At 40.8% G+C, this 25,640-nt stretch overlaps 1 protein-coding gene across 1 annotated transcript; it reads left to right on the forward strand.

Annotated features, from left to right (window-relative positions):
* Window positions 1-20,459: 20,459 nt before the first annotated feature.
* On the forward strand, window positions 20,460-24,070 carry LOC118401037 (oocyte zinc finger protein XlCOF6-like). The gene is made up of 4 exons (XM_035798196.1): window positions 20,460-20,739; window positions 20,964-21,221; window positions 21,382-21,478; window positions 21,638-24,070. Exons 1-4 carry the CDS (start codon window positions 20,593-20,595, stop codon window positions 23,434-23,436), a joined length of 2,301 nt encoding a protein of 766 aa, XP_035654089.1. The 5' UTR covers window positions 20,460-20,592; the 3' UTR covers window positions 23,437-24,070.
* Window positions 24,071-25,640: the final 1,570 nt, after the last annotated feature.

Raw genomic sequence — 25,640 nt, forward strand, 5'->3', positions numbered from 1 at the left:
CGCCCATAACAGCCCTGCGTGCCTCGTTGAATACTGTATACGCCCATAACAGCCCTGCGTGCCTCGTTGAATACTGTATACGCCCATAACAGCCCTGCGTGCCTCGTTGAATACTGTATACGCCATAACAGCCCTGCGTGCCTCGTTGAATACTGTATACGCCCATAACAGCCCTGCGTGCCTCATTGAATACTGTATACGCCCATAACAGCCCTGCGTGCCTCGTTGAATACTGTATACGCCCATAACAGCCCTGCGTGCCTTGTTGAATACTGTATACGCCCATAACAGCCCTGCCTGCCTCGTTGAATACTATATACGCCCATAACAGGAGCAGAAGATGATAATGGAACGAGTCATGATGTTAATGGGAGGGGTCATGGGGTCTGTAACTTTTGCACAGGATTAAAGCTCATAGATGCTCTCACGATTCCAGGCTCACAGTGCAGCCCTGCAGTGGCTCTGTTAAATGCACCCTGTCCCAGGTTGAGAAGGACAAGGTCATTACTGCCAAGTGCCAATGGTGACACTCAGCACCCAGATTAGCCCCAAGGCAAGCCGCACACGCCAGGGAGTCATTATGCCCAGGTAGTGGATGCTGTGGCAAATAAACACATATCTTTCTAATGCCATAATGTTCAGAGTCATTTGAAAGTTTAAAGTCACACTTACAAGAATACCAAAAATGCCTTATATTTAATGTACCGAATGAAGCCCAATGGTGGGAGATAAATAGTCGATGATTGATGAACTAAAACACAATAAACCACACCAAAGCTCATCGGCTCAGAGGCAATGTAGTCATAGGTCTATCCTTATATGCGTCAGTGCGCGCATGTTGATTTTGTCCACCCACACAAGACGCGATCAGGACTCTGAACCAACTATATTCATTTGGGGACAGGTCAAAAAACATTAAACATTTATTGCAATTTAGCTAGCTAGCTTGCTAATTTGTCCTGGGATATAAACATTGTATTGTTATTTTACCTGAAATGCACAAGGTCCTCTACTCTGACAATTAATCCTCAGATAAAAGGGTAAACTGAGTTTGTTTCTAGTCATCTCTCCTCCTTCAGGCTTCTTCTTTTTGTTTGAACTGTATATGGCGGTTGGCAACCAACTTTAAGGTGCATTACCACCACCAACTGGACTGGAGTGTGGACCTCAGTTTCAATCATCTTTCAATTACTCACGTGGGTACATGCTCCTAAAAATCAATGACAAGATGGGAGAGGCAGGACTTGCAGCACTTCAAGCGTTACAAATAGAAGCAAGTTCTATTTTAGCGCCTGGCTACGCAGATGCTTGATTACGCGCGCGAGCAGTGTGGGTCTAATGATTCAATTACATCGCTCGCGCACGCAAAGCTAGCAGTGTGGTCACATGTTAGACTCCAGTGGTGAATCCAAAACAAAATATAAGAGGCTGCACTCTCACATTAACTTATTCTTTTGGTTAAGATGTGAATCCAACATATCAATTATACATTTGTAGACAAACTGGAATTACAGCCAGAAGACGAAGTCAGTGACCCAGATGGAACTATCCAAGATGAAGATACATTTTTATATGCGTTGACTACCAAACCCAATTCAACATCACTTTTAAAATACAATAAATAGCCTATTAACTTGTCGACAAGTAAAGAAATGTCACGTTGGATTCACGTCTTAGAAGGAACTATCCAAGCAGTAGATACATCTTCTTTAAATGCCGATGTTTGGTTATGTTGTCAACCAAACATAATTCAATATTACTTTTGTAATAAGGTACATAAATATATTAAAGTTAAGGTTATTAATACAAACTAATGTAACATTCAAGATTAAAATGAGTAACACATGCATGGTCACATTTTGAGGTTACTGTTACTATACATTTCGTCTTATGTAATCATATAAAGCCTGCATGTTCAAGATAGTATGCATAGATCGTTGCATGTCTGTGGAGATCTTTACAATTCCTCTAATAATCTGTACATGATCTAGAACGACATTGGTCACTTTCACCACTTTTCATGTAATCTGACATTGTGTTCCCCTATGGACTTTGCTTTGCTTTTAAATGGTTGAAGGCGCAGTGACAGACATTTGGGTGACAACTAAACCAAACATCAGACATTGTTTTTCCATTGGAATTTGGTTGTATTTTAAGATGATTCAAGGCATAGCAATAACACATGGGGATATTCAACTAACTTTTGGCTGTCTTTTTGAGTGGTTAAATATAGGTTGTAATCTCATTGATCAACATCTCAACCAAATATAACCAAATGATCTAGGTTGAGATTATGTGGAGTGCCCCGTGGATATTTGGGGTTATTGTCCTGCTAAAAGATGACAATTCTATCCCAGCAATAGGATTTAAAGGGTTACTTTCTGATTTTGGCAATGAACACCCTTTATCTAGGCTACTTCCCCAGAGTCAGATGAACTCTTGGATACCATCTTTATGCCTCTGCGTGCAGTTTGACGGAAGTTGCTAATAGAGGTCAACAGATTATGCATTTTTTAAAGCCAATACCTATACCGATTATTGGAGGACCAAAAAAAGCCGATACCGATTGATCAGCGATTATTTTTAATTTATTTGTAATAATGACAATTACAACAATACTGAATGAACACTTATTTTAACTTAATATAATACATCAATAAAAATCAATTAAGTCTCAAATAAATAATGAAACATGTTCAATTTGGTTTAAATAATGCAAAAACAAAGTGTTGTATCAGTCAAGCAAGACCTGATGAGAAGTTTGATGATATGTGCCACAGCCCAGGGGTTCATAAACCTGATTCTTCTAATGGTTTTTAAATCAATCCACGATTGTGCACCCCTATACATATCAGATATGCTTTTAAGTTATGTACCCAGTAGGTACCTCAGGTTCTCTGGCACTGGCTTTTTAACAATCCAAAAGCCTAGGACCAAGAGGCATGGAGAGGCAGCCTTTAGTTATTATGCCCCCAGCCTCTGGAATAGCCTGCCAGAGAACCTGAGGGGGGCTGAAACTGTGGATATATTTAAAAGAGATTTTAAAACACAACTTTTTAGCTTTGCTTTTCCTTAGGGTGCTTTTTAGTTGTTCCGTTCTTTAGTTTTTTATCTTATGTTTGTTGTGTTTTAAATATTTCAGCTTTTATTTTCATTGTTTTTCGATATTTTTTTCCTGTGAAGTACATTCTGTTGCATTCCATGTCTGAAATGTTCTTTATAAATACTGTAATGCTTGATTTGATCAGATTTTGTATTTCTTTTGTCTAAATGCAGCCAAGGAGCACCAGAATATCCACACTTATTTTCCACCATAATTTGCAAATAAATTCATTAAAAATCCTACAATGTGATTTTCTGGATATTTTCTTTCTCATTTTGTCTGTCATAGTTCAAGTGTACCTATGATGAAAATTACAGGCCTCTCTCATCTTTTTAAGTGGGAGAACTTGCACAATTGGTGGCTGACTAAATACTTTTTTTGCCCCACTGTATGTACCACATGTGGAAAGAGATTCTGTCTCATTTCTTGAAGACTCATCAGGAGACACTTAAAACAGAAGATGAGGAAGCTTGAAGTGAACTCACAGGCAGGTCCACAGTTTTTTGCTTTTCAGGTGAATATATGTAGGCCTACATTGTAATAGATGGGTTCTGAATATGAATACTGATATTTATTAATCAATACATTACATTACCAAAAGTCAAATGTTTTTTTTATTTAATGCAGCCTCTGTATATTAACTTGGGCATAAGTGCATGTCAATAAACATTTTAATTAATTATTATTACAAATACTTAAATCGAGTTTATGTATTTTCAAACAGAATATTTTATTTCAATATCCTACTTTTAGATATCTGTTATTTGACTTATTTTATTGCTCTTTTCTCACAAAAAAAAGTATCTTGTTGACATTGCTTTGCTTAGCCTATAAGCGTGATGTGATGGCTTGAGTGGGTATTGAAAACCCCAAATACTATCACCGTTGCCCTATTTGGTTTATGGTTCTTAAGATTTCTAATATCTAGTTGTTTTTCATGTCTAGATTAAGCTTTAAAACCCTGCTTCATCACATATAATTCCCACTTAATGGTTCACAAATCATATAATTTCTCTCCTGCCTTTCCTTCGTTTTCCACATCATAGTCTAATGGCCTTTAATCTGAAATTGTTTTGAGATTACAATGTTTTGAATAGCCAATATGCCAGTAGATTTCCAAATGAAATAGTATTTTGAGTTGGGTTCACTAATAGTTTATTTATCCTGTAACATCAACAACATCTTTAATATGATACATAACACACATTTCCAAACAATAGTTAAAGCTGCAACCAGTGTGGCCGGGGTTCGGCTGTGTGCCCACTGTGCCACCATCTGTAACGGCTTTCTTCCTGGGAAGGAGAGGACCAAAGTGCAGCGTGGTAAGTGTCCACGGTTTTTTAATAATAGAAACTCAACATGAACACACTACAAAACAATAAACTTGGCAAAACCCCAAAACAGTCCTATCTGGTGCAGCGAACACAGAGACAGGAAACAATCACCCACAACTCCCAACACAAAACAGGCTACCTAAATATGGTTCCAAATCAGAGACAATGACTAACACCTGCCTCTGATTGAGAACCATATCAGGCCAAACATAGAAATAGACAAACTAGACACACAACAGAATGCCCACCCAACTCACGTCCTGACCAAAGGATGGCATACGCTCTAAAGTGAAGTCATGTTGGTCACATTTACACCTAATCTCATTCACAGACACTTCCGCCTAAATGTGTGGAAGTTTTGATGGACCAACTCATCAAACTTGGCCTTCATTAATTAAAGTCCAGCAATGCAATTACATTGAACATTACACAAGGCTGTGAACAGTGTAGCTTGTTCCTGAGCTCGAGGACAAATGGTTCTTGCCTCTCTGCCTGCTGGAGGTACTGCATGTTGTTTCCAACCTTAAAAGTAACAACAAGGAAAGTTACCAGGTCTGTTAGAAAATGCCTTTGTCTCACAATCTGGATAAGTGCATTTCTGTGCTGCCCCAGAAATATTCTAAATGGGAGATGGTAAACTCCATTCAATTCGTATTATTATATTCCTCTTTCATTTACAAATCTCATGACATGACTAAAGAGACGTGGCTGTATCTAGACTGATTTTTATTTTCCCTGCTAGTAGCTGGCTAAATTCAAAACAGAAAATCCAATTTTGTTGTTTTCTATTAAAAAAGTGAGAAAAAATGTGGGTAAACAAAAAGAAAACCTGGAAAAACAGAAATGGGGAGAAATTTGGCCCAAAAAATTCAGACAGATTTTTAAAGGCCCTAACAACATTTTTTTGTTGCTGTTCATGACTGCACTTTAGTGTGTGGGTCATCCTGCAGCACAGAACTTTGAGGAAAGTTGAATTCACATCCAATATTGGCTATGCTCCCAAGAGGGAAAGAGGTTGGGCCATTCTGGAAATGTTTGAGAGTAATATAATATATACAATTTAGCAGACGCTTTTATCCGAAGTGACTTAAAGTAATGACTGAATGCATTTTTATGTATGGGTGGTCCCAGGAATCGAACCCACTATGACAGGGTTATAAATGCTTTGTAAAGCCTCAATTTATTAAGCGGTGCTTATGCCTCCCTTTATAAACCACAGGTTTAGGTCATATTAGACATAGTGGGTTATTGCACATTGGTGGTTATGTCACACAGTTATGCTACATTTATGAACCCTTTATAACTCATGCATACGGTTATAGATGATTTGCAACACATGTATGTAGTGTTTATGAAGCCTTTATAAGCTCCACGTCATTTAAAGCTGCTGAACCCCTAACAATACCTGAGATTGATCATAGCATGATAATGTGCTTGTCAACACATGCTGCTTGTAAGTTAATGGCGCGAATGAATCATTTCACATGCAAATATTTTACAATGATCGCTCGTAAACAAGGTTCTCTTGGAATTAGTTTTGTAAATATGCATAACCAGACTGTGTATCTGTTTCTGTGTACAATCCAACAAGCAGAATAAAATGTTTAATTCAACATCATTTACATTTTCATATTAGTAATTTATCCAGAGCGTTCATTTTAGTTAGTTGAGACAACCCCGTATCTCAGTCATAGTAATAACATTTTTTCCTCAATAAAATATACCAGCAAAGTCAGTGATCGTACGAAAAAGTCAAGTGTTAGTTCACAAAAGGCAAGGGTGTTACTATAAAAAACACATTATTATTTTGTATCGTTATGTTTATCTCCACAGCCTCATCAATCTAGAATACCTCCCAATCTTAGCTAACATACAAAAACAATACTTATAATAAACTGCACAGGCTGAATACAATTGCCATCATTGCGTTAGTATTAAACTATTGATAATGCTCAGTGAACCAACCGTACGTCACATTATGTGAGTGATTGCTTTTTTCATGTATTGAACAAACAGATTAGAAGCAGGGGGGGAAAAAAACACAAAGAGATTATCCAGGGTTCTCCAACCCTGTTCCTGGAGATCCTGTAGGTTTCCACTCCAACCCTGTTCCTGGAGAGCCTGTAGGTTTCCGCTCCAACCCTGTTCCTGGAGAGCCTGTAGGTTTCCGCTCCAACCCTGTTCCTGGAGAGCCTGTAGGTTTCCGCTCCAACCCTGTTCCTGGAGAGCCTGTAGGTTTCCGCTCCAACCCTGTTCCTTGAGAGCCTGTAGGTTTCCGCTCCAACCCTGTTCCCGGAGAGCCTGTAGGTTTCCGCTCCAACCCTGTTCCCGGAGAGCCTGTAGGTTTCCGCTCCAACCCTGTTCCCGGAGAGCCTGTAGGTTTCCACTCCAACCCTGTTCCCGGAGAGCCTGTAGGTTTCCACTCCAAACCCTGTTCCCGGAGAGCCTGTAGGTTTCCACTCCAACCCTGTTCCCGGAGAGCCTGTAGGTTTCCGCTCCAACCCTGTTCCTGGAGAGCCTGTAGGTTTCCACTCCAACCCTGTTCCCGGAGAGCCTGTAAGTTTCCACTCCAACCCAAGTTGTAACGAACCTGATACATTTTTATCAACCAGCTAATCATTCGAATCAGGTGTGTTAGATTAGGGTTGGAGGGAAGACCTAGAGACACTTCAGACAGAGGCAGTTTTAAGAAGGAGGGTTGTAAAAATGTCACCAATCAGAATTTATCCCACAAATCTATGAGACACTTTCATACCTTTCCATCCCCTCCCCCAAACTACACAACAATTATATGATGGTACTACTTTAGAGCATTATAGATTAACAGAGCAAATAATCTGGCCGTTTGTTGGAATTGTCTCTTAATGAAAAATAGTGTTTGTTTAAAGAACGTAATAATATCTGTTGTTGTTTTGTCAAGCAGGAACTGCCTACCAAATGTTTGTTTGACTCAGTTCATGAACATTAATATTTTATGGTGCATAATTCAGTAGCATATATATATATATATATATTTTTTATATATATATATATATTTTTTTTAAATTATGTTTTTTTTTATATATACATAATTTATTAGGAGGTTATGGGCCTAAAGCTTTTTCAGTAGATATTCAGTGTGTTGATTAAGAATTGATTTCTGTTAAAATTACCAATTTATACTATTCAAGCAAGGGTTGGAAATTACTGTCCTCAGCATAATAGGCCTCTATTAGGCTATTTTAGACATTATGCCCATTGACAAACCCAATATAATGTAAAGTTTCAACTAGGGATTTGAGGGGGGAAAAAAGGTCTAAATGTATCACACACTGAAGGGTTAATTGTAGTTGAACAAAGTGTTGGAATGTGTTTGCAGGTTATATTGAAACGATTGCATTTTGTTTTCCACTAATCCAGATGATGGGATTGAGATGTCATTAAATGAGAATATAATTTCACCCTTCTTTATGGTCCTCTAGGAGGCAGCACTTTTCCTGAATATGAGAATACATGTAATAACAGAGTAGCAGCCCATTTAGAGTTTTAATTGAAGTGTTTAACTTATTTAATTAAGGGCCTACACGAGATGACGCTGATGAACAATTCAAAGGAAAATGTATTACCACACATTAGGCTATAGAAAGGGAAATCAATAGGTTAATCATTAAATATTTAACACAAACATCGTTTTATTAATCTAAGTTTTGACATGTCTTCTAAATACCACAATCTACTTTATAGGACATGTAAATTATTAAAAGTGAAATGGAATGTTGCCCCAGCTGAGTCAGAAATTGCACCCCAAAACTTATTTGCAGAATTTCACTGTTGCAGCAAAAATATAAAAATGAAAATAATGTAAAATACAGTTGGCTGCTTGTCATAGGCTAAGATACCTGTAACTAACTTTCCTCTGTACGTTTCATTGTAGGATATTTTTGTTCAGTATATACAGTGCATTCGGAAAATATTCAGACCTCCTGATTTTTTCCACATTTTGTTACGTTACAGCCTTATTCTAAAATCGATTAAATAAATAAAAAATCTCATCAAGCTACCGCCAATACCCCATAATGACAAAACAAAAACAAAATGTATTCAAAATAAAAAACAGAATGACCTTATTTACATAATTATTCAGTTCCTTTGCTATGAGACTTGAAATTGAGCTCAGGTGCATCCTGTTTCCAATGATCACCCTTGAGATGTTTTTACAACTTGATCTGCAGTAGCAAAGCAAAAGCAAAAACAAGTTTTTAGAAATGTTTGCACATATATATAAAAACAACTGAAATATCACATTTACATAAGTATTCAGACCCTTTACTTAGTACTTTGTTGAAGCACCTTTGGCAGCAATTACAGCCGCAAGTCTTCTTGGGAATGATGCTACAAGCTTGACACACATGTATTTGTGGAGTGTCTCTCATTCCTCTCTGCAGATCCTCTCAAACTCTGTCAGGTTGGATGGGGAGTGTCGCTGCACAGCTATTTTCAGGTCTCTCCAGAGATGTTTGATTGGGTTCAAGTCCGGGCTCTGGCTGGGCCACTCAAGAAACATTGAGACTTGTACCGAAGCCACTTCTGCCTTGTCTTGGCTGTGTGCTTAGGGTTGTTATCCTGTTGGAAGGGGAACCCTCACCCCAGTCTGAGGCCCTGAGCACTCTGGAGCAGGTTTTCATCAATGATCTCTTAGTACTTTACTCCATTCGTCTTTCCCTCGATCCTGACTAGTCTCCCAGTCCCTGCAGCTGAAAAACATCCCCACAGCATGATGCTACCACCACCATGCTTCACCCTAGGCATGGTGCCTGGTTTCCTCCAGACCTGACGCTTGGCATTCAGGCCACTGTTGTTATGCCCGTGAGTGAGGACCCAAAAGCGGTTTAACAAATACAGAGTCCTTTAATGTCAAAACACAGGGAAGACATAGATCCTCTTCAGATGTATATAATATATTATTATTATTATATAATGGTAAAATAGACAACCCGCAGAGAGGGCGACAAATGAATCATAAAGTCGTTCTGATAATTACAGAAGAGTCCCCTTCTTAGCAGCAGAGGAGAATAGCTGGGTTAGAGTCCCCTTCTTAGCAGCAGAGGAGAATAGCTGGGTGAGCGGCGACAGACTGCTGGTCTCTCTGGGTAGGTGCGGGTCGTAGAGGACAGAGGTACCTGATCACACGTAGCATCAGATGAACAGGTAGATTCCGACAGGACGGGACAAGGGTGAAGCAAACAAGACGAAAGTTTGGTTCTGGCATGAGAAACTCAAACGAGAATCTGACAAAGACAGAAGCAGGAACAGAGAGAGAAATAGAGACCTAATCAGAGGGAAAAAGGGAACAGGTGGGAAAAGGGTGAACGAGGTAGTTAGAGAAGATGAGGAACAGCTGGGGGAAGGAGAGGAAGAGAAGGTAACCTAATACGACCAGCAGAGGTAGACGGAGTGAAGAGAAAGAACAGGAACAAGACATAATATGACAATACATGACAACTGTATTCTTGGGGACCTTTAATGCTGCAGAAATGTTTTGGTACCCTTCCCCAGATCTGTGCCTCGACACAATCCTGTCTTGGAGCTCTACAGACAATTCCTTCAATCGCATGGCTTAGTTTTTGCTCTAACATGCACTGTCAGCTGGGGGACCTCATATAGAAAGGTGTGTGCCTTTCCAAATCATGTCCAATCAACAGGTGGACTCCAATTTGTAGAAACATCTCAAGGATGATCAATGGAAACAGGATACACCTGAGCTCAATTTCAAGTATTTTTATTTCATTTTCTATAAATTTGCAAACATTTCTAAAAACCTGTTTTCACTTTGTCATTGTGAGGTACTGTATGTAGATTGATGAGGGGGAAAAATAAGTATTATTCAATTTTAGAATAAGTCTGTAATGTAACAAAATGTGGAACATTTCAGTGCACCTGAAGATGATTAATTGAGAATCTCCATTGTTCATTTGTAAATATCTCACACATGCCAGTGAATGGCAGTGCCTCAAAGAAGCCACAAAGTCACTAATATAAATCTTCCTATATGGCTTGCAAGGAGTGGGGATTCAAAGTAGTACTCAAAGACCTTATAACAAAACACTTTCATACTGTGTTGTACCCCAAAATCCACCTATTTGTTTTCGACACGTCAGATAGTGTTTGACAGAATAAATACAGTACTCATGCTTTTACTAACGTACACATGCAACAACAGTTGAGGTAACTGCTGCTCCAAGTAATAACTTTAGTCTGACCTTGATACGATTGTTCTAAAGGGAGCTACTTGAGACTACCTGCCGCTTAGCCAACACCCTGAAGAGGCATGTGGTCAACAAGGGTGACCGGTTGGCCATCTATATGCCAGTGTAGCCCATCGCCGTGGCTGCCATGCTTACGTGTGCTCGTATTGGTGCTGTAGACGCGGTAGTGTTAGCTATGTTCAGCTCAGAGGCCCTGGCTGGGAGGATTCAAGATGGTGAGTGATACTGGGCCTGGACTCATGTTTGACTGAGATTAACTCTTAATTTAGGCTTTTACAAATGTTAGGGGTCAAGTCACACTAGCCAAGGTTGCCAACACTGTTCAACCATAATGGTTGGGGCAGGCTGTCATTCTAGCTAGAAACCTTGGGCATGTCACGAGATCTCATGGTCCAGTTGGTAACCCGAGAATGCATTTCAAGGACGTTTGTGTTTTGTATACAGTTGCTGCCTCCATAAGCCCAAACATAACATTTGAATGGTTGACTGAGCACAAGGGCAATAAAGGGCATTTCAATTGTGCGGGATCCAATATTTAAGCTTTGTGCCTTTAAATAAAGCTCCATCATGTTGAGAGTTTACAGTCATTTCAGATGTTCTGTTCAAAGGCACAGGATAAATGACTGATGTTTAAACAGTCTTCGAGGTTCTCAGCACTCCCAGGTGAGTCATTATGCATAGGACATGTTCTCGGCCGTTGTAGCTGGGATACGCCAGTCTTTGCGAGTCTCTTCCCCTTTTTTTCCAAAATTAACTCCAGTGGGAAACGGTCCTGTTGAACTCAAATGCTTCAAACAAGGGTTTGTTCAATTTCAAGCTGAATTTTGCGGTCAGACAGAAAACAGGCCAATTACGGAGGCCTGCAGATTAGGAAACGGACTGAAGGATTGGACAGACAACTAGGAGCAACATGTCACGTCAAACATTTATAACATGTACAGTATATACCTCAAACAGAACCAATAGATAACAGCAATTCGGCCAATTGTTATCAGCTTCTTGCATTTTCTCAAAGTGCTTCATATTCTCAATTGGACTGTATAGGGATGTCAGCACGGTCTCAGATCTCTGACCGTGTCCCCCATCTGCAGCCCAGTGTAAAGCTGTGATCATGTGCAACCGAGGTGTGAGGGGAGGTCGGTTCATAGACCTGAAACCTACAGTAGATTCAGCAGTGAAGAACTGCCCCTCTGTCCAACATATGTTTGTGGCCCAGAGGACCACTAACCCAACTTCCATGGGCAAATTAGACATCCCATTGGAGGAGGTAATACTTGTTTCTCACACTTTGTCTTGTGCCAGGTGGAGGTAATGCTGAGTCTGAGTAGGACAAGCCAGTAGCAGTCCTGTAAAGGGATCCGTTTGCATTGTAGTTTAGCTCCACTCACAGACGTAATTAGCTAGGTTATTTTGATCGAATGGCTATCGAAATTGTGTTTTACTGGAATGAAGAAGCCTACCGGTAAGCTGCCGCCGGAGACTCTCATCATATAGGTAGGCCACATGCTGATCGGGGCTTACATTTGATTTTATCTTGATTGTTCAGGTTCACCATTAGCAATAGTTTTGGTAGTTATGCTTGAAATAATCAGTGTATATGGTCATTTTTACATATACAGGGTAAAGTTAACGAGGACAGCGATCACTTTTGCTACCGTCACTGCATGGTCAAAGTGGGAGAAGAAGAGAAGCTCAGGCCGAGCAGTCAAAACCTCCACACGGTCTAAACCAGGGGTGTCAAACTCATTCCATGGAGAGCCTACTGTCTGCTGGTTTTGGGTTTGGGGGTTTTCCTTTCAATTAAGCCCTAGACAACCAGGTGTGGGGAGTTCCTTACTAATTAGTGACCTTCATTAATCAATCAAGTACAAGGGAGGAGCGAAAACCTGCAGACCCTCGGCCCTCCGTGGAATGAGTTTGACACCTGTGGTCTAAACCATTTGATCATGAAATGGGGGTGAAATACAAAGTTGTGCTGCAGTATATATTCCTTGGCTATGAAAGCAAACATTGTCATATAGTATGCAGTATAGGCATTTCTCCAGTGTTGAGTGACTCATTCACTGAGTTGACGACAAATTTAGTCTTGGTTTACTACCTTGGGTTGTCAACTGAAGAGGTACTTCAGAGTTATCAGTTGATTGTTAAGGTTTGTTGTAACTATGTAGTGGTGGGACATCGGCCATTGAGCTCTGCAGCTTTGGCATAATTGGAAATGTCCTGTTCTTCTCTCTGTGCCCGTATTAAGTGGGTTATAGAGACAGGAAGGATATACTTTATTTCTGATGAGTAATAACTATGTGTATGCATGTAGTGGATGGCTTTGCCACGATGACGATCTGTCTCTGTCCCCTCAGGGCGATACTGGGAGACAGTGGAGTAACTTGGAATTAACCGGCTCTACGGTGCTGCCACTGCCATCAGGCTGCTGCTGAAGTACGGTATTAGGAGAGCTGGGTGAAAAAGTATGACAGGTTCTCCCTCAAGACCCTCGGCTCTGGTGAGCGAACCAATGTTGTCAAACCATCCAGCACAACTTATTATACTATCAACCAGGTGATTCTACCAGATAGATTAAATGACTGATGAACTGTTCTGTATGTAATTTAGTCGCATAGATGCCAATCCAAATTCAAAGTTAATGGCTTTGCGTATTATGGAAACTTGACTTGATTACAGTGATTCCTGTCAGTGTTACAATGACATTAACAAAAGATGTGTCTCTCAGTTCTTGGCTATAGCTATCAGCATCACATTTATAGACCAAAATGAGAATGAATCAAAACAGTTTTTAAAAAATCACATCTTTATTATTAGTATCTTATAGCTGAAAAGCCCATCAGTAAAAAGACAGCCAGGATAATACAGCATTTATATGCCTAGAGTACATTTCACAATTTATTGAACTATCACAGAGTGTAACTGCACTGAACAGATCTTTCTTCATGCAGTGGGGGAGCCTATCAATCACGAGGCATGGTAATGATTCTACAACGTGGGGTCAAATGGAACATGCCCTTTAGTGGATACATGGTGACAGGCAGGTAACCTCAGGGCTGCTGACTGTCTCGGCCCAGGTTGCCTGGTGTGGTAAAGGCTTCAGCTCTGATGGTCTTAGCTGAATGGCCGAATGATCAGTCTTTTTAAAGAGGCGTCGTAATTTGTAAAGTCTCTAAAGATTTTTATTGCACCAGCATGATGGAACAAGCATCATAATACAGTACATAACATGGCGCCAGGGGCTTATCAAATGCTTCTAAAAAAATCAGGTCAAGTTAGGTTTGTAAGAAGGAGGAGACAATCATACATAAGCAAGCTTATTTTCTGAATCAAATAAATGCTAACGTTAGTGCTGTTGTGTTGCATGCTGCTGGAGGAGAAAGCTCTGTGTCTAAGGCACATCTTGATTTGCTCTGGTAGTTTCTGTGCTGATCTAGCCAGTAAGTCTGTCTGATACTGTTTATCAGTGGTTTAACACTAATTTCCGATTAGCACAAGGAACATCTGCATGCTCCACTGAAAATGAATTAAAATAATCCCCCCCCCATCACCCACAACAGACTTACCCCCTTCTCCCTGACACCCCACACCCCCCAGCGGGCGAGTGGGGAGGGCCATGACCTAATTCCTCGAAAATCACTTTCTGGGGTTTTCTCCATGAGCATATGTGCGAAGTCTTTCGAGGGGGACTGGAGAGTAGGGTTCTTCCAAAGGCTTAATAAGAAGATGAAGTGCAATTTTCTTGTCCAGTACTACAATTCCTTTTTTTATTAAGGTGATTATCACATATTACTAATTTGCCATAGCCACAAGGGTTCCTTTCAATACACCCCACACCACTCTTCCCCGTCAGGAAAACATAGACAATCTGTAGTGCAGCCAGACTTTGGTCAAATACAGTACATGTCAACTACTCTCCAATAAGTCAGCATCACATCCCTTTAACCCTGCTTATTGCACTTTTCCATGCATCTCCTGTCTCTCTCCCTGTCCCCACAGACAGTATGTGTGTGTATTGCCCCTCGGCCAGCTGAGGGGCCATAGCCATGAGGCCCTTCTTCGGCATTCGGCCTTCAGCCTGTTTTCATGGAGGAGAAGGTGATCTGTTCCTTGCTTCTTTTTTTTAAACATTAATTGTGGAGTCTCTAGTTAGTCCCAGTCTTTTCATATTCAGAACAGAGACTTTAGAACGGAGATAGATAGCTTTATGTCCACCAATCCCTCAGGCTTGACCCGATGTGACCCTGTGGTAGATGGGTCACACCCGCCTTACTTCCTTTCGCAATTAAAACTAGACAGCATATGCTTCCTTTACTTATTTAACAGATCTACAGGGCTTTGTTGGAGTGGAAATGTGACCTCCCCACTAAACATCTCCTCCACTTCTTTTACTAGTCATTTCAGTAAATAGTACAGTTACATGGAAGTACAGTATAATCTCCATGCACTGAATTTATCTTAAAATCACATTTTATTGGTCACATACACATGGTTAGCAGATGTTATTGCTAGTGTAGCAAAATGCTTATGCTTCTATATCCGACAGTGCAACAGTATCTAACAGGTAATATCTATCAATTCCACAACAAAACCTAATACATACAATCTAGTAAAGGAATGGGATAAGAATATATAAATATAAAATAAATGGATTATCAGTGACAGGCGGCTAAGATGCAATAGATAGTATAGAATAGATAGTGAAGGACACAGTATACAGTATATACATATGAGATAAGTAATGCAACATAAAGTGACTAGTGTTCCATTTATTAAAGTGGCCAATGATATAAAGTCTGTAGGTAGGCAGCTGCCTCTCTGTGCTAGTGATGGCTGTTTAACAATCTGATGGCCTTGAGATAGAAGCTGTTTTTCAATCCCTCTGTCCCAGCTTTGATGCACCTGTACTGACCTCGCCTTCTGGGTGGAAGAGGGGTGAACAGGCAGTGGCTCGGGTGGTTATTGTCCTTGATGATCTTTTTTGCCTTCCTGTGACATCGGGTGTTGTAGGTGTCCTGGAGGGAAGGTAGTTTGCCCCCGGTGATGCATTGTGCAGACCGCACCACACTATGGAGAGCCCTGCGGTTGTGGGCGGTACAGTTGCCGTACCAGGCGGTGATACAGCCCGACAGGATGCTCTCGATTGTGCACCTGTAAAAGTTAGTGATGTCTGATTTGCTTATTAGAAAGAATGACATGATTTACAGCATTTACTTTTACCCTTGATACTTAAGTATATTTAAAACCAAATACTTTTAGACTTGTACTTAAGTAGTATTTTACTGGGTGACTCACTTTTACTTGAGTCATTTTATAATAAGGGATCTATACTTTTACTCAAGTATGACAATTGGGTACTTTTTCCATCACTAATAAAATCCATTTCATGATTATGTTAAAGAGTCACTGTAATGTTGTTTCCTGCATGGTTGTCTTCTGTCTTTTAGGATTAACACCCAGCAGTTCTAGGGACTGCTGTGATTGGCAATTCCCATGATATCAAAGGAGAGGGTAAGAATACAAATACACACATACAAATGCAAAACCTCTCTATCATCCCACATTAACACACACAAAATATATTTTTTACATTATATAATGCGAATCAGGTATTTCTGAAGCTTTGAAATGGCTTCTAAACCGTTGAATCACGGTACAATGCAACCATGAAATGGAGAGCTTCTTAGCTTTGAGTCAACTGACCAGGATGCATCACTCCTTGGCCATGATAGAGATTCTTAGACTCTAGAGACTCCCCCTGGTTTATCTTTCTCTTCCAGTCCTGTTTGCTATCATGAACGTTACAGACTGTTCACCGTGTCCTTATAGTCACTTTTTTCCTTCAGTGGTACAATAGGCACTATTTCTCAGCTGTGTCAATACTGGTGTAATCTACTCTAAACTATAGGGGCAAAACCAACAATATCTTAGTATGGTTTGTCACTGAGGTTAATGATCAACCCTGAGAAAGCCCATAGCAGTTTCCTCTTGGTAAACTCTTTGACACTCAGCACCACTGTGTGGCTATAAAGGGGAATAACAAGGAATATGTGGCAGACTGAACATGAATTTAAAGGGCAATTCCACCACTTTTCATTATATTCATATTCATTATCTTTAGCACCAAACCAGTGTCTACATGTGTGGTTAAATAGATAATAAGGTCCTAAAAAATGCTTCTCTGTGACATCACAGGGTATGATTAAAAGTTGTTTTTTTACAGTGATTTTCAAAACCTGCAACAAGTTTCTAGTCAGAGGGAAGGCATGTGCTTTGCTTCCCACATCACTGAATCTTGTGTTTGAAAATCACGTTTTTTGATGATGTCATCAGCTAGAACTTTTTAGTTTCATATTTCTTTCTACAAAATATAGAAATGCACAATTTTCATATATGTACACTACATGACCAAAAGTATGTGGACTCCTCGAACATCTCCTTCCAAAATCATGGAGTTCGTACCCCTTTGATGCTATAACAGCCTCCACTTTTGCTGGAAGGCTGTCCACTAGATGTTGGAACATTGCTGTGGGGACTTCCATTCAGCAACAAGAGCGTTAGTGAGGTCGGGCACTGATGTTGGGCAATTAGGCCTGGCTAGCAGTCGGCGTTCCAATTCCTTCTATACCTTTCGATTTTTGTATGGACCTCGCTTCGTGCATGGTAAACTAATGTAATTTGGACATTTTGCACAGAAAATATTTCCCAGTTTTGGGGGGTTATTGCATTTTCTCCCAGATCCCTAAACGTCTTAGCTCTGCGAAAGAATCCGAGATGACCAGAAAACGTTACCAATATCAACTAGACTGAAGCATTCATTCTACAATTTATGAAAATGTTCTGGTGGGAAAGGGTTTATATGGCAACATAATGTCAGAAGAGAAGCTGCATGTATCTAATTATAGACAAACAGAACTACAAATAGCCTACCAAAATGTCGTAAATTATAAGCAGAAACATATCTAAATCAGGCAACAACAAAAAATCCTGCACCCCCTGTCATAAAAATCATTCTGCCTTCTCTGACTGTAGCCTAGAGCGCAGTGCATGTTGAGGGTTAGGGTCGGGAGCAGGTCTCAGATTTTCCCTTTATCACATACTGTATAATCGGCGGTTGCGGTTGGTTTATTAGTGGGAGATTGCGGGTTAAAAAACTGCTGACTCGCGCACAATGATTTAACCTCGTTTTTTTCCGAGTTCCCAGATCTCTTGAAAGCACCATTATATCTGGAGTCTCGTTCGATATTGATGACGAGTAGCCTACTTTATTCAGAAAATCCCAGGAGTGGACAGTGCTCATCGCCTGACCAGTATGATAAATGGAAAGAAGGAGAAAAGCCTATCAATACTATTGTTGTTTGAGACTCTAAATGCACATGTGAAGCTTGGATATGTGAGGTAGAGTGTGGGAATTGCAAAAGATATGGCCACATGTCAAATGTTTGCAGATGGAAGTTGTATGTTATTGATGAATCTGTGAATGGAAAATGTTGGAACTGTGGTCATTAGTGGAAACATTTACAACCTGCAATTAAGTTACGCTATATTGTTAATGTATTTTAACTCATACGATCTGGTAGTAAGGTTGCTAGCTAGCACTTCGAGTACGCCAGTTACCCCCTAGTAACGGGGGCGAGTTGCCCCCAACACACTCATCCAACATATTATTACTTTACTCTAAAATGATCTAAATGTTTCTCTCTAAACAAGTGGATTATTAAGGCTTTCCAATTTGTATAGGGGGCATAGTCCCCTGGGGACACCATCATCCCAGAAGCCTAGACCCACTCCAGTTCGCATATCGCCCCAACAGTTTCACAGATGACTCAATCTCAATCTCACTCCACAATGCCCTTTCCCACCTGGACAAAAGGAACACCTATGTGAGAATGGTGTTCATTGACTACAGCTTAGCGTTCAACACCATAGTGTCCACAAAGCTCATCACTAAGCTAAGGACCCTGGGACTAAACACCTCCCTCTGCAACTGGATCCTGGACTTCCTGACGGGCCGCCCCCAGGGGGTAAGGGTAGGCAACAATACATCTGCCACGCTGATTCTCAATACTGGGGCCCCTCAGGGGTGCGTGCTTAGTCCCCTCCTGTACTCCCTGTTCACCCAAAACTGCGTGGCAAAACACGAATCCAACACTATCATTAAGTTTGCTGACAACACAACAGTGGTAGGCCTGATCACTGACAGCGATGAGACAGCCTATAGGGAGGAGGTCAGAGACCTGGTAGTGTGGTGCCAGGACAACAACCTCTCCCTCAATGTGAGCAAAACAAAATAGCTGATCGTGGACTACAGGAAAAGGCAGGCCAAACAGGCCCGCATTAACATCGCATTGGCATGGGTCCCCAGATCCTCAAAAAGTTCTACAGCTGCACCATCAAGAGCATCCTGACCGATGGCATCACCGCCTGGTATGGCAACTGCTCGGCATCTGATCGTAAGGCGCTACAGAGGGTAGTATGTACTGCCCAGTACATCACTGGGGCCAAGCTTCCTGCCATCCAGGACCTATATACTAGGCGGTGTCAGAGGAAGACCCAAAAAAGACTCCAGTCACTCAAGTCATAGACTGTTCTCTCTGCTACTGCACGGCAAGCGGTACCTGAGTGCCAAGTCTAGGACCAAAAGACTCCTTAACAGCTTCTACCCTCAAGATGTAAGACTACTGAACAATTAATCAAATGGCCACCCAGACTATTTACATACATTTGTCTTTACACTGCTCTTACACGCTGTCTAACATCTATACATAGTCACTTTACCCATACTTACATGTACATATTACGTTGACTAACCTGTAGCCCGGCACATTGACTAGGTACAGGTACCGCCTGTATATAGCCTCGTTATTGTTATTGTATTGTATTACTTTTTACTTTAGTTTATTGAGTAAATATTTTCTTAAATCTCACTTGAACTGCATTGTTGGTTATGGGCTTGTAAGTAAGCATTTCACGGTAAGGTCGAAACCTGTTGTATTCGGCTAATATGTGACAAATACAATTTGATTTGATTTAGTTACCGCCTATTACCCTGAGTACCCTGTTATGGGGAAAGCGGTCGAGGTGTCAAGGATCAGGGCTGTACGGCAGATCTCGTATGTGGAGCCGGTGAAGAGAGCGGAAGGGGCAAGAGGCCACAATGCTGTGAAGAAGATACACGACAACCAGTTGCAAATGTTTTATTCCAATCAAGTGATCTGCATAAACTCATTGTGAAGGTGGATTTTGTAGCATTTTTTAGCCACATTTATTAATTGTAGCCTGCTACACAGAATTGTGTAGAAAGGTTTTTGCTCTATAAGCCAATATGTATTCCATATACAGTGATTCACATTGTGTCCAATGGAATGGGTGGAGTAAAAGGCCAGCAACACTCCGTATTATTCAGTGCCCCATGAAATGACACCATATATACATCCTACAGACCCTACTGAGTACTCCCTACAGAACGTTTACTGTGACACCCAGAATATGTATTCCATATACAGGGATTCGCATTGGTGGAATTTATTTAACTTTGGAACATATTTTCAAACCCAAATGTGATGCAAATGAATCATTGTTCATGTTTAGACAATTGTTTTCATATATCATGAATAAATAGAGGATATTGACACTTTCCTACTATATATATATATATTTTTTTTAACCAAAGTATAAGGGAGTTGTACTCCAGTCTAGTAGGTGGCGGTAATGCAACACGTTGGAATTCAACTTCCGTTAACACCATCAAAAAAGAAGAAGACCCGGAAGTACTTTTCTATTGTTGACGAGATGCTGGTGTCATCTTGTTGAATGAAATAGTTAGCCAGTGAACTACAATGTGACAGCATCTACTGCGTAATTATAACGTTATATTTTTCTAAATGTAGGCTTTTAAATCTCAGGGAAAATGTCACGTTTAAAGGATCAACTGGCCACCGTCATGAGGCTTTTAGTAAATGCAGCCGTGGTGGAAATAAGTAAATTGTTGGACGAGTGCACGAGTCAAAACGTTTACACCGAGTCACAGAGGCAGTGCACTGGCCATGGGACTGAGGTAAGTGGGTCACAAGCAGAGTTTACATTTGCCTAGCTAACCAGCCTGCATTGTGTTGGCACGGGGGTGTGTTACATAGGATAAATTGTATGGGTAGCTAACCTTAATTGTTTGTTTGACATTATTATGTCATGTCTTGGGTCAGAAAATTGTCATTGAGACTAGCTAGCTCAGAAGTTAAGAAAAGAGTCAGTGTCATATCTTTGTGTCTTCTCCATATACAGCTGTCTGCCACCATGAAGAGATTGTGCAAAGAGGCCATGCAAAAAATCATTAGTCTCATAGATGAGGATACAGCTTCTCTGCGTCTGCAAGTGTCTGTGTGTCAGAGAGATAATCAGGTTCTGAAGGAGAATCTCCAGGTGATGGATGGGGACCTGAGGTCGACTGGAGGGCTTGGAGAGGTGGATGCAGCGGACAGGAAGACCCAAGGAAAAGACCTGACTAAATTTGTGCGCTTGTCTGAAGTCAACAGTGGCACGGTAGGCTCCCATATATCCATATCACTGGTCACCAATATCTTGAATATGAATAGGATGCAAATTAGTTGCTATTCAAGGAATGTAGCTAGCCTATGTTAGAGGTCAGAGAGAGTGTGTTTGGGGAAGGATACTTTCCACTGATTTATTATTTCACCTCTAGTCTTCAGAGACGGAGGAGGAATGTGCTGAATGGATCACGTTGAAGGAGGGTACCCTGCAACAGGACACCCAGACAGGACACACACATGAGCACACAGGTAAGCAGTTATTAAGTCACCTTTCAATACGTTCAGAATAGTCTGAATGTAGACAACTGACTGCATTACATCTTATATTCACAACTTAGAAAGTTTAAATGAAATGCTGAAACTGCAGCACAACAGCAGTGATATTAATATGGAATGTCTACTGCCCAGATGGAGAATCCAGGACAGAGGATGGGGAGGATGCTACTATTGAACACAACTTAGAGGAGGAGATTACTACACCACTCTCACCAGCAAAGGCCCAAGATGACCAAGACTTAGAGCCTGCTGTGCCCACAGACATATCCAATGATGCTAAGATGGCGCCTCCCACAGTACGTCAAATGAGACTGCGTGCAGTGAGACGCACCCAGGGCCAGAAATCTGTCAAAGGAGACAAATGTTTAAGCTGTGTACAGTGTGGGAAGGCTTTTAGTAAACTAAGTAACCTGAAAGCCCACCAGGTTGTCCACACAGGTGAGAGGCCATTTAAGTGTACGCATTGTGGGAAGGGCTTTACAGCAAAGTGCAGTCTCAAAGTACACCACGTTATAGTCCACAAAAGGGAGAAGCGATTCAAGTGCACATACTGCGGGAAGATATTTGGCACCCAGAGCCAGCTTAAAGAACACCAGGTGGTTTTCAAAGGAGAGAAAGAGAAAGTATTAAGATGTACTTTGTGTGCTAAGGCTTTCCCTGCCAAATGTAGCCTGAAAGCTCACAGAATAGCTGTACACAGAGGAGAGAAGAGATTCAAGTGCTCTCAGTGTGGGAAGGTTTTTGCCAGGCAGAGAGATATGATAGTACACCAGGGTGTACACACAGGAGAAAGACCATTTAAGTGTACAGCGTGTGGGAAGTCTTTTACAGCTAGACGAAGTTTAAATGTACACGTGCTGACTGTACACAAAGGAGAGCGACCTTTCAGCTGTGACATATGTGGCAATAGATTCAGCCAGAGAAGTGGCCTCAAGGCTCACAGAAGGACCCACACCGGAGAGAAGCCCTACATGTGTGACCAATGCGGAAAAGGCTTCAGCCTGAAAAGTGCCCTTAATACCCACCACGTAGTTCACACTGGTGAGAAAGCGTTTAGCTGTGAGATCTGTGGCAAATGTTTTAGTTTAGCGCCTAACCTCCGCAGACACCAGCAGACTCACTCTGGTGTTAAAGCGTTCACCTGTGACATATGCCAGAAGAGTTTCACTCAAGCTAGTCATCTCAAAGTCCACCAGCGCATTCACACAGGTGAGAAAACGTTTGTATGTGACGTATGTGGAAAGAGCTTCAACCAAAAGAGTTCGCTGATGATCCACCAGAAGATACACAGTGGGGACAAACCCTATGACTGCTTAGAGTGTGGAAAATGCTACCGGTCTGCAAACTATCTGAAAAGGCACCAGGTGACACACACAGAGAAAAAAACTCACTCTTGTGAAGAATGCGGAAAGAATTTCCACACCGCTACCAATCTCAAAACTCATCGTCGGGTCCACACAGGCAAGAAGACGTTTACCTGTGATATATGTGAACAAGGGTACAGTTCCCTGAGTTACTATAACGCTCACCGGCTCATTCACACTGAGGGGAAACCATTCAGCTGCACCATGTGTGAGAAGCAGTTCGCCAAACAGCGTTTCCTCAATCTTCACCTACGCACTCACACTGGAGAGAGGCCACATACCTGTGACCTGTGTGGGAAGAGCTTCAGTTTTGCACAGAACCTTGTTCGCCATAAACGCGTGCACACTGGGGAGAAACCGTTTCTCTGCCTTTTGTGTGGGAAGACTTTCAGCCAAGCGAACAATCTCAAGGCTCACCGGCAAGTGCACACTGGGGAAAAACCATACAACTGCTCCAAATGCAGGAAGAGCTTCTCCTGTATGAGAAATCTGAAGGAACACAAGTGTATTGAAGTTCAAGAACAAATAGTGGAAGTGACTGTTGGGAGACTCTCACAAGTACTGTAATAATGTATGAATAATGGCACAATACCAACACACCTGACTAACTGGAGCTGCTTAGCAAAAAATGCTATGAATGTTGCAAATCTATGTAGCAATTATAATTCTAGAATATCTAGCTATTACACAAGCTGCATAAATGACAATGCAAGCCTTCTACTGTACGTCCATGGTCCTTCCATGGATTCCCCCTGATGTTATATTAGGATGGGTTGAAATTTGCATCACTGTTGCTATCATCATGTCTCTCAGGTAACCTGGGCCTAGTCTAATGATAAGTACTACTATGTTATTATATGTATGTAATATGAATTTAGCATTTCCATATTTCAACACACATGCACCAGTAATGTTGCAGCATGAGTATTTTACAGTATGTTGCAATACATTTGCTCATTTTACAACTCAGGTAACAAGAGGTGTTTGACTTGTGTTTTGTCCCTGTAAATCTGAATTAAATAAATCTACTTAGAATCTAATTATATATATATATATGTAGATATGTGTATGTATATATGTGTGTGTTTATTCGTTACCCATGTCGCTGTTCAGTTGAACCAAAGAAAAGGTGTTCTTTAATGTAGGCTTAACTAATGTTGTGAGTTTAAAGATATTCAGTAAAAAATATTCAGAACTTTGAGTTTTTCAATTTAAATGATTATACAAAATTCTTGCAACCAATAGAATGTGTATATATATATGTGTATATATATATGTGTGTATATATATATATGTATATATGTGTGTGTGTGTGTATATATATATATATATATGTATATATATGTGTGTGTGTCAAGTGCCTTTTACTGAGCAGTGGCTTCCGTCTGGCCACTCTAGCATAAGGCCTGATTGGTGGAGTGCTGCAGAGATGGTTGTCCTTCTGGAAGGTTCTCCCATCTCCACAGAGGAAGTCCAGAGCTCTGAGTGATCATCGGGTTCTTCATCACGTCCCTAACGAAGGCCCTTCTCCCCTGATTGTTCAGTTTGGCCGGGCGGCCAGGTCTAGGAAGAGTCTTGGTGGTTCCAAACTTCTTCCATTTCAGAATGATGGAGGCCACTGTGTTCTTAGGGACTTTCAATGCTACAGGATGCACCTGAGCTCACTTTCAAGTCTCATAGCAAAGGGTTTGAATACTTATGTAAATAAGATATTTCTAACAGCCTGTTTTCGCTTTGTCATTATGGGGTATTGTGTGTAGATTGATGATTTAAAAAAAAATATGTATTCATCCATTTTAGAATAAGGCTAACTTAAACAACATTTGGAAAAAGTCAGGGGGTCTGAATACTTTCCGAATGCTCTGTATATATTTTATATATTTACAAAACAATATGCACTACCGTTCAAAAGTTTGGGGTCACTTAGAAATGTCCTTGTTTTTGAAAGAAAAGCACATTTTTTTTGTCCATTAAATAACATCAAATTGATCAGAAATACAGTGTAGATATTGTTAATGTTGTAAATGACTATTGTAGCTGGAAATGGCAGATATTTTAAATTGATTTTTTAATGGAATATCTACATAGGCGTACAGCGGCCCATTATCAACATCCAATGGCAAGTTTATCATTTTAACAGGCTAATTGATCATTAGAAAACACTTTTGCAATTGTTAGCACAACTGAAAACTGTTCTGATTAAAGAATCAATAAAACTGGCCTTCTTTAGACTAGTTGAGTATTTGGAGCATCAGCATTTGTGGGTTTGATTACAGGCTCAAAATGGCTAGAAACAAAGAACTTTCTTCTGAAACTCGTCAGTCTATTCTTGTTCTGAGACATGATGGCTATTCCATGTGAGAAATTGCCAAGAAACTGAAGATCTCGTACAACGCTGTGTACTACTCCTTTCACAGAACAGCTCAAACTGGCTCTAACCAGAATAGAAAGAGGAGTGGGAGGCCCCGGTGCACAACTGAGCAAGAGGACAAGTACATCAGAGTGTCTAGTTTGAGAAACAGACGCCTCACAAGTCCTCAACTGGCAGCTTCATTAAATAGTACCCGCAAAACACCAGTCTTAACATCAATAGTGAAGAGGCGACTCTGGGATGCTGGCCTTCTAGGCAGAGTTGCAAAGAAAAAGCCATATCTCAGACTGGCCAATAAAAATAAAAGAATAAGATGGGCAAAAGAACACAGACACTGGACAGAGGAAGATTGGAAAAAAATGTTATGGACAGACAAATCTAAGTTTGAGGTGAACGGATC

The sequence above is a fragment of the Oncorhynchus keta genome, chromosome 2, assembly GCF_023373465.1.
Source record: "Oncorhynchus keta strain PuntledgeMale-10-30-2019 chromosome 2, Oket_V2, whole genome shotgun sequence".
In the NCBI taxonomy this organism is placed as follows: domain Eukaryota; kingdom Metazoa; phylum Chordata; class Actinopteri; order Salmoniformes; family Salmonidae; genus Oncorhynchus; species Oncorhynchus keta.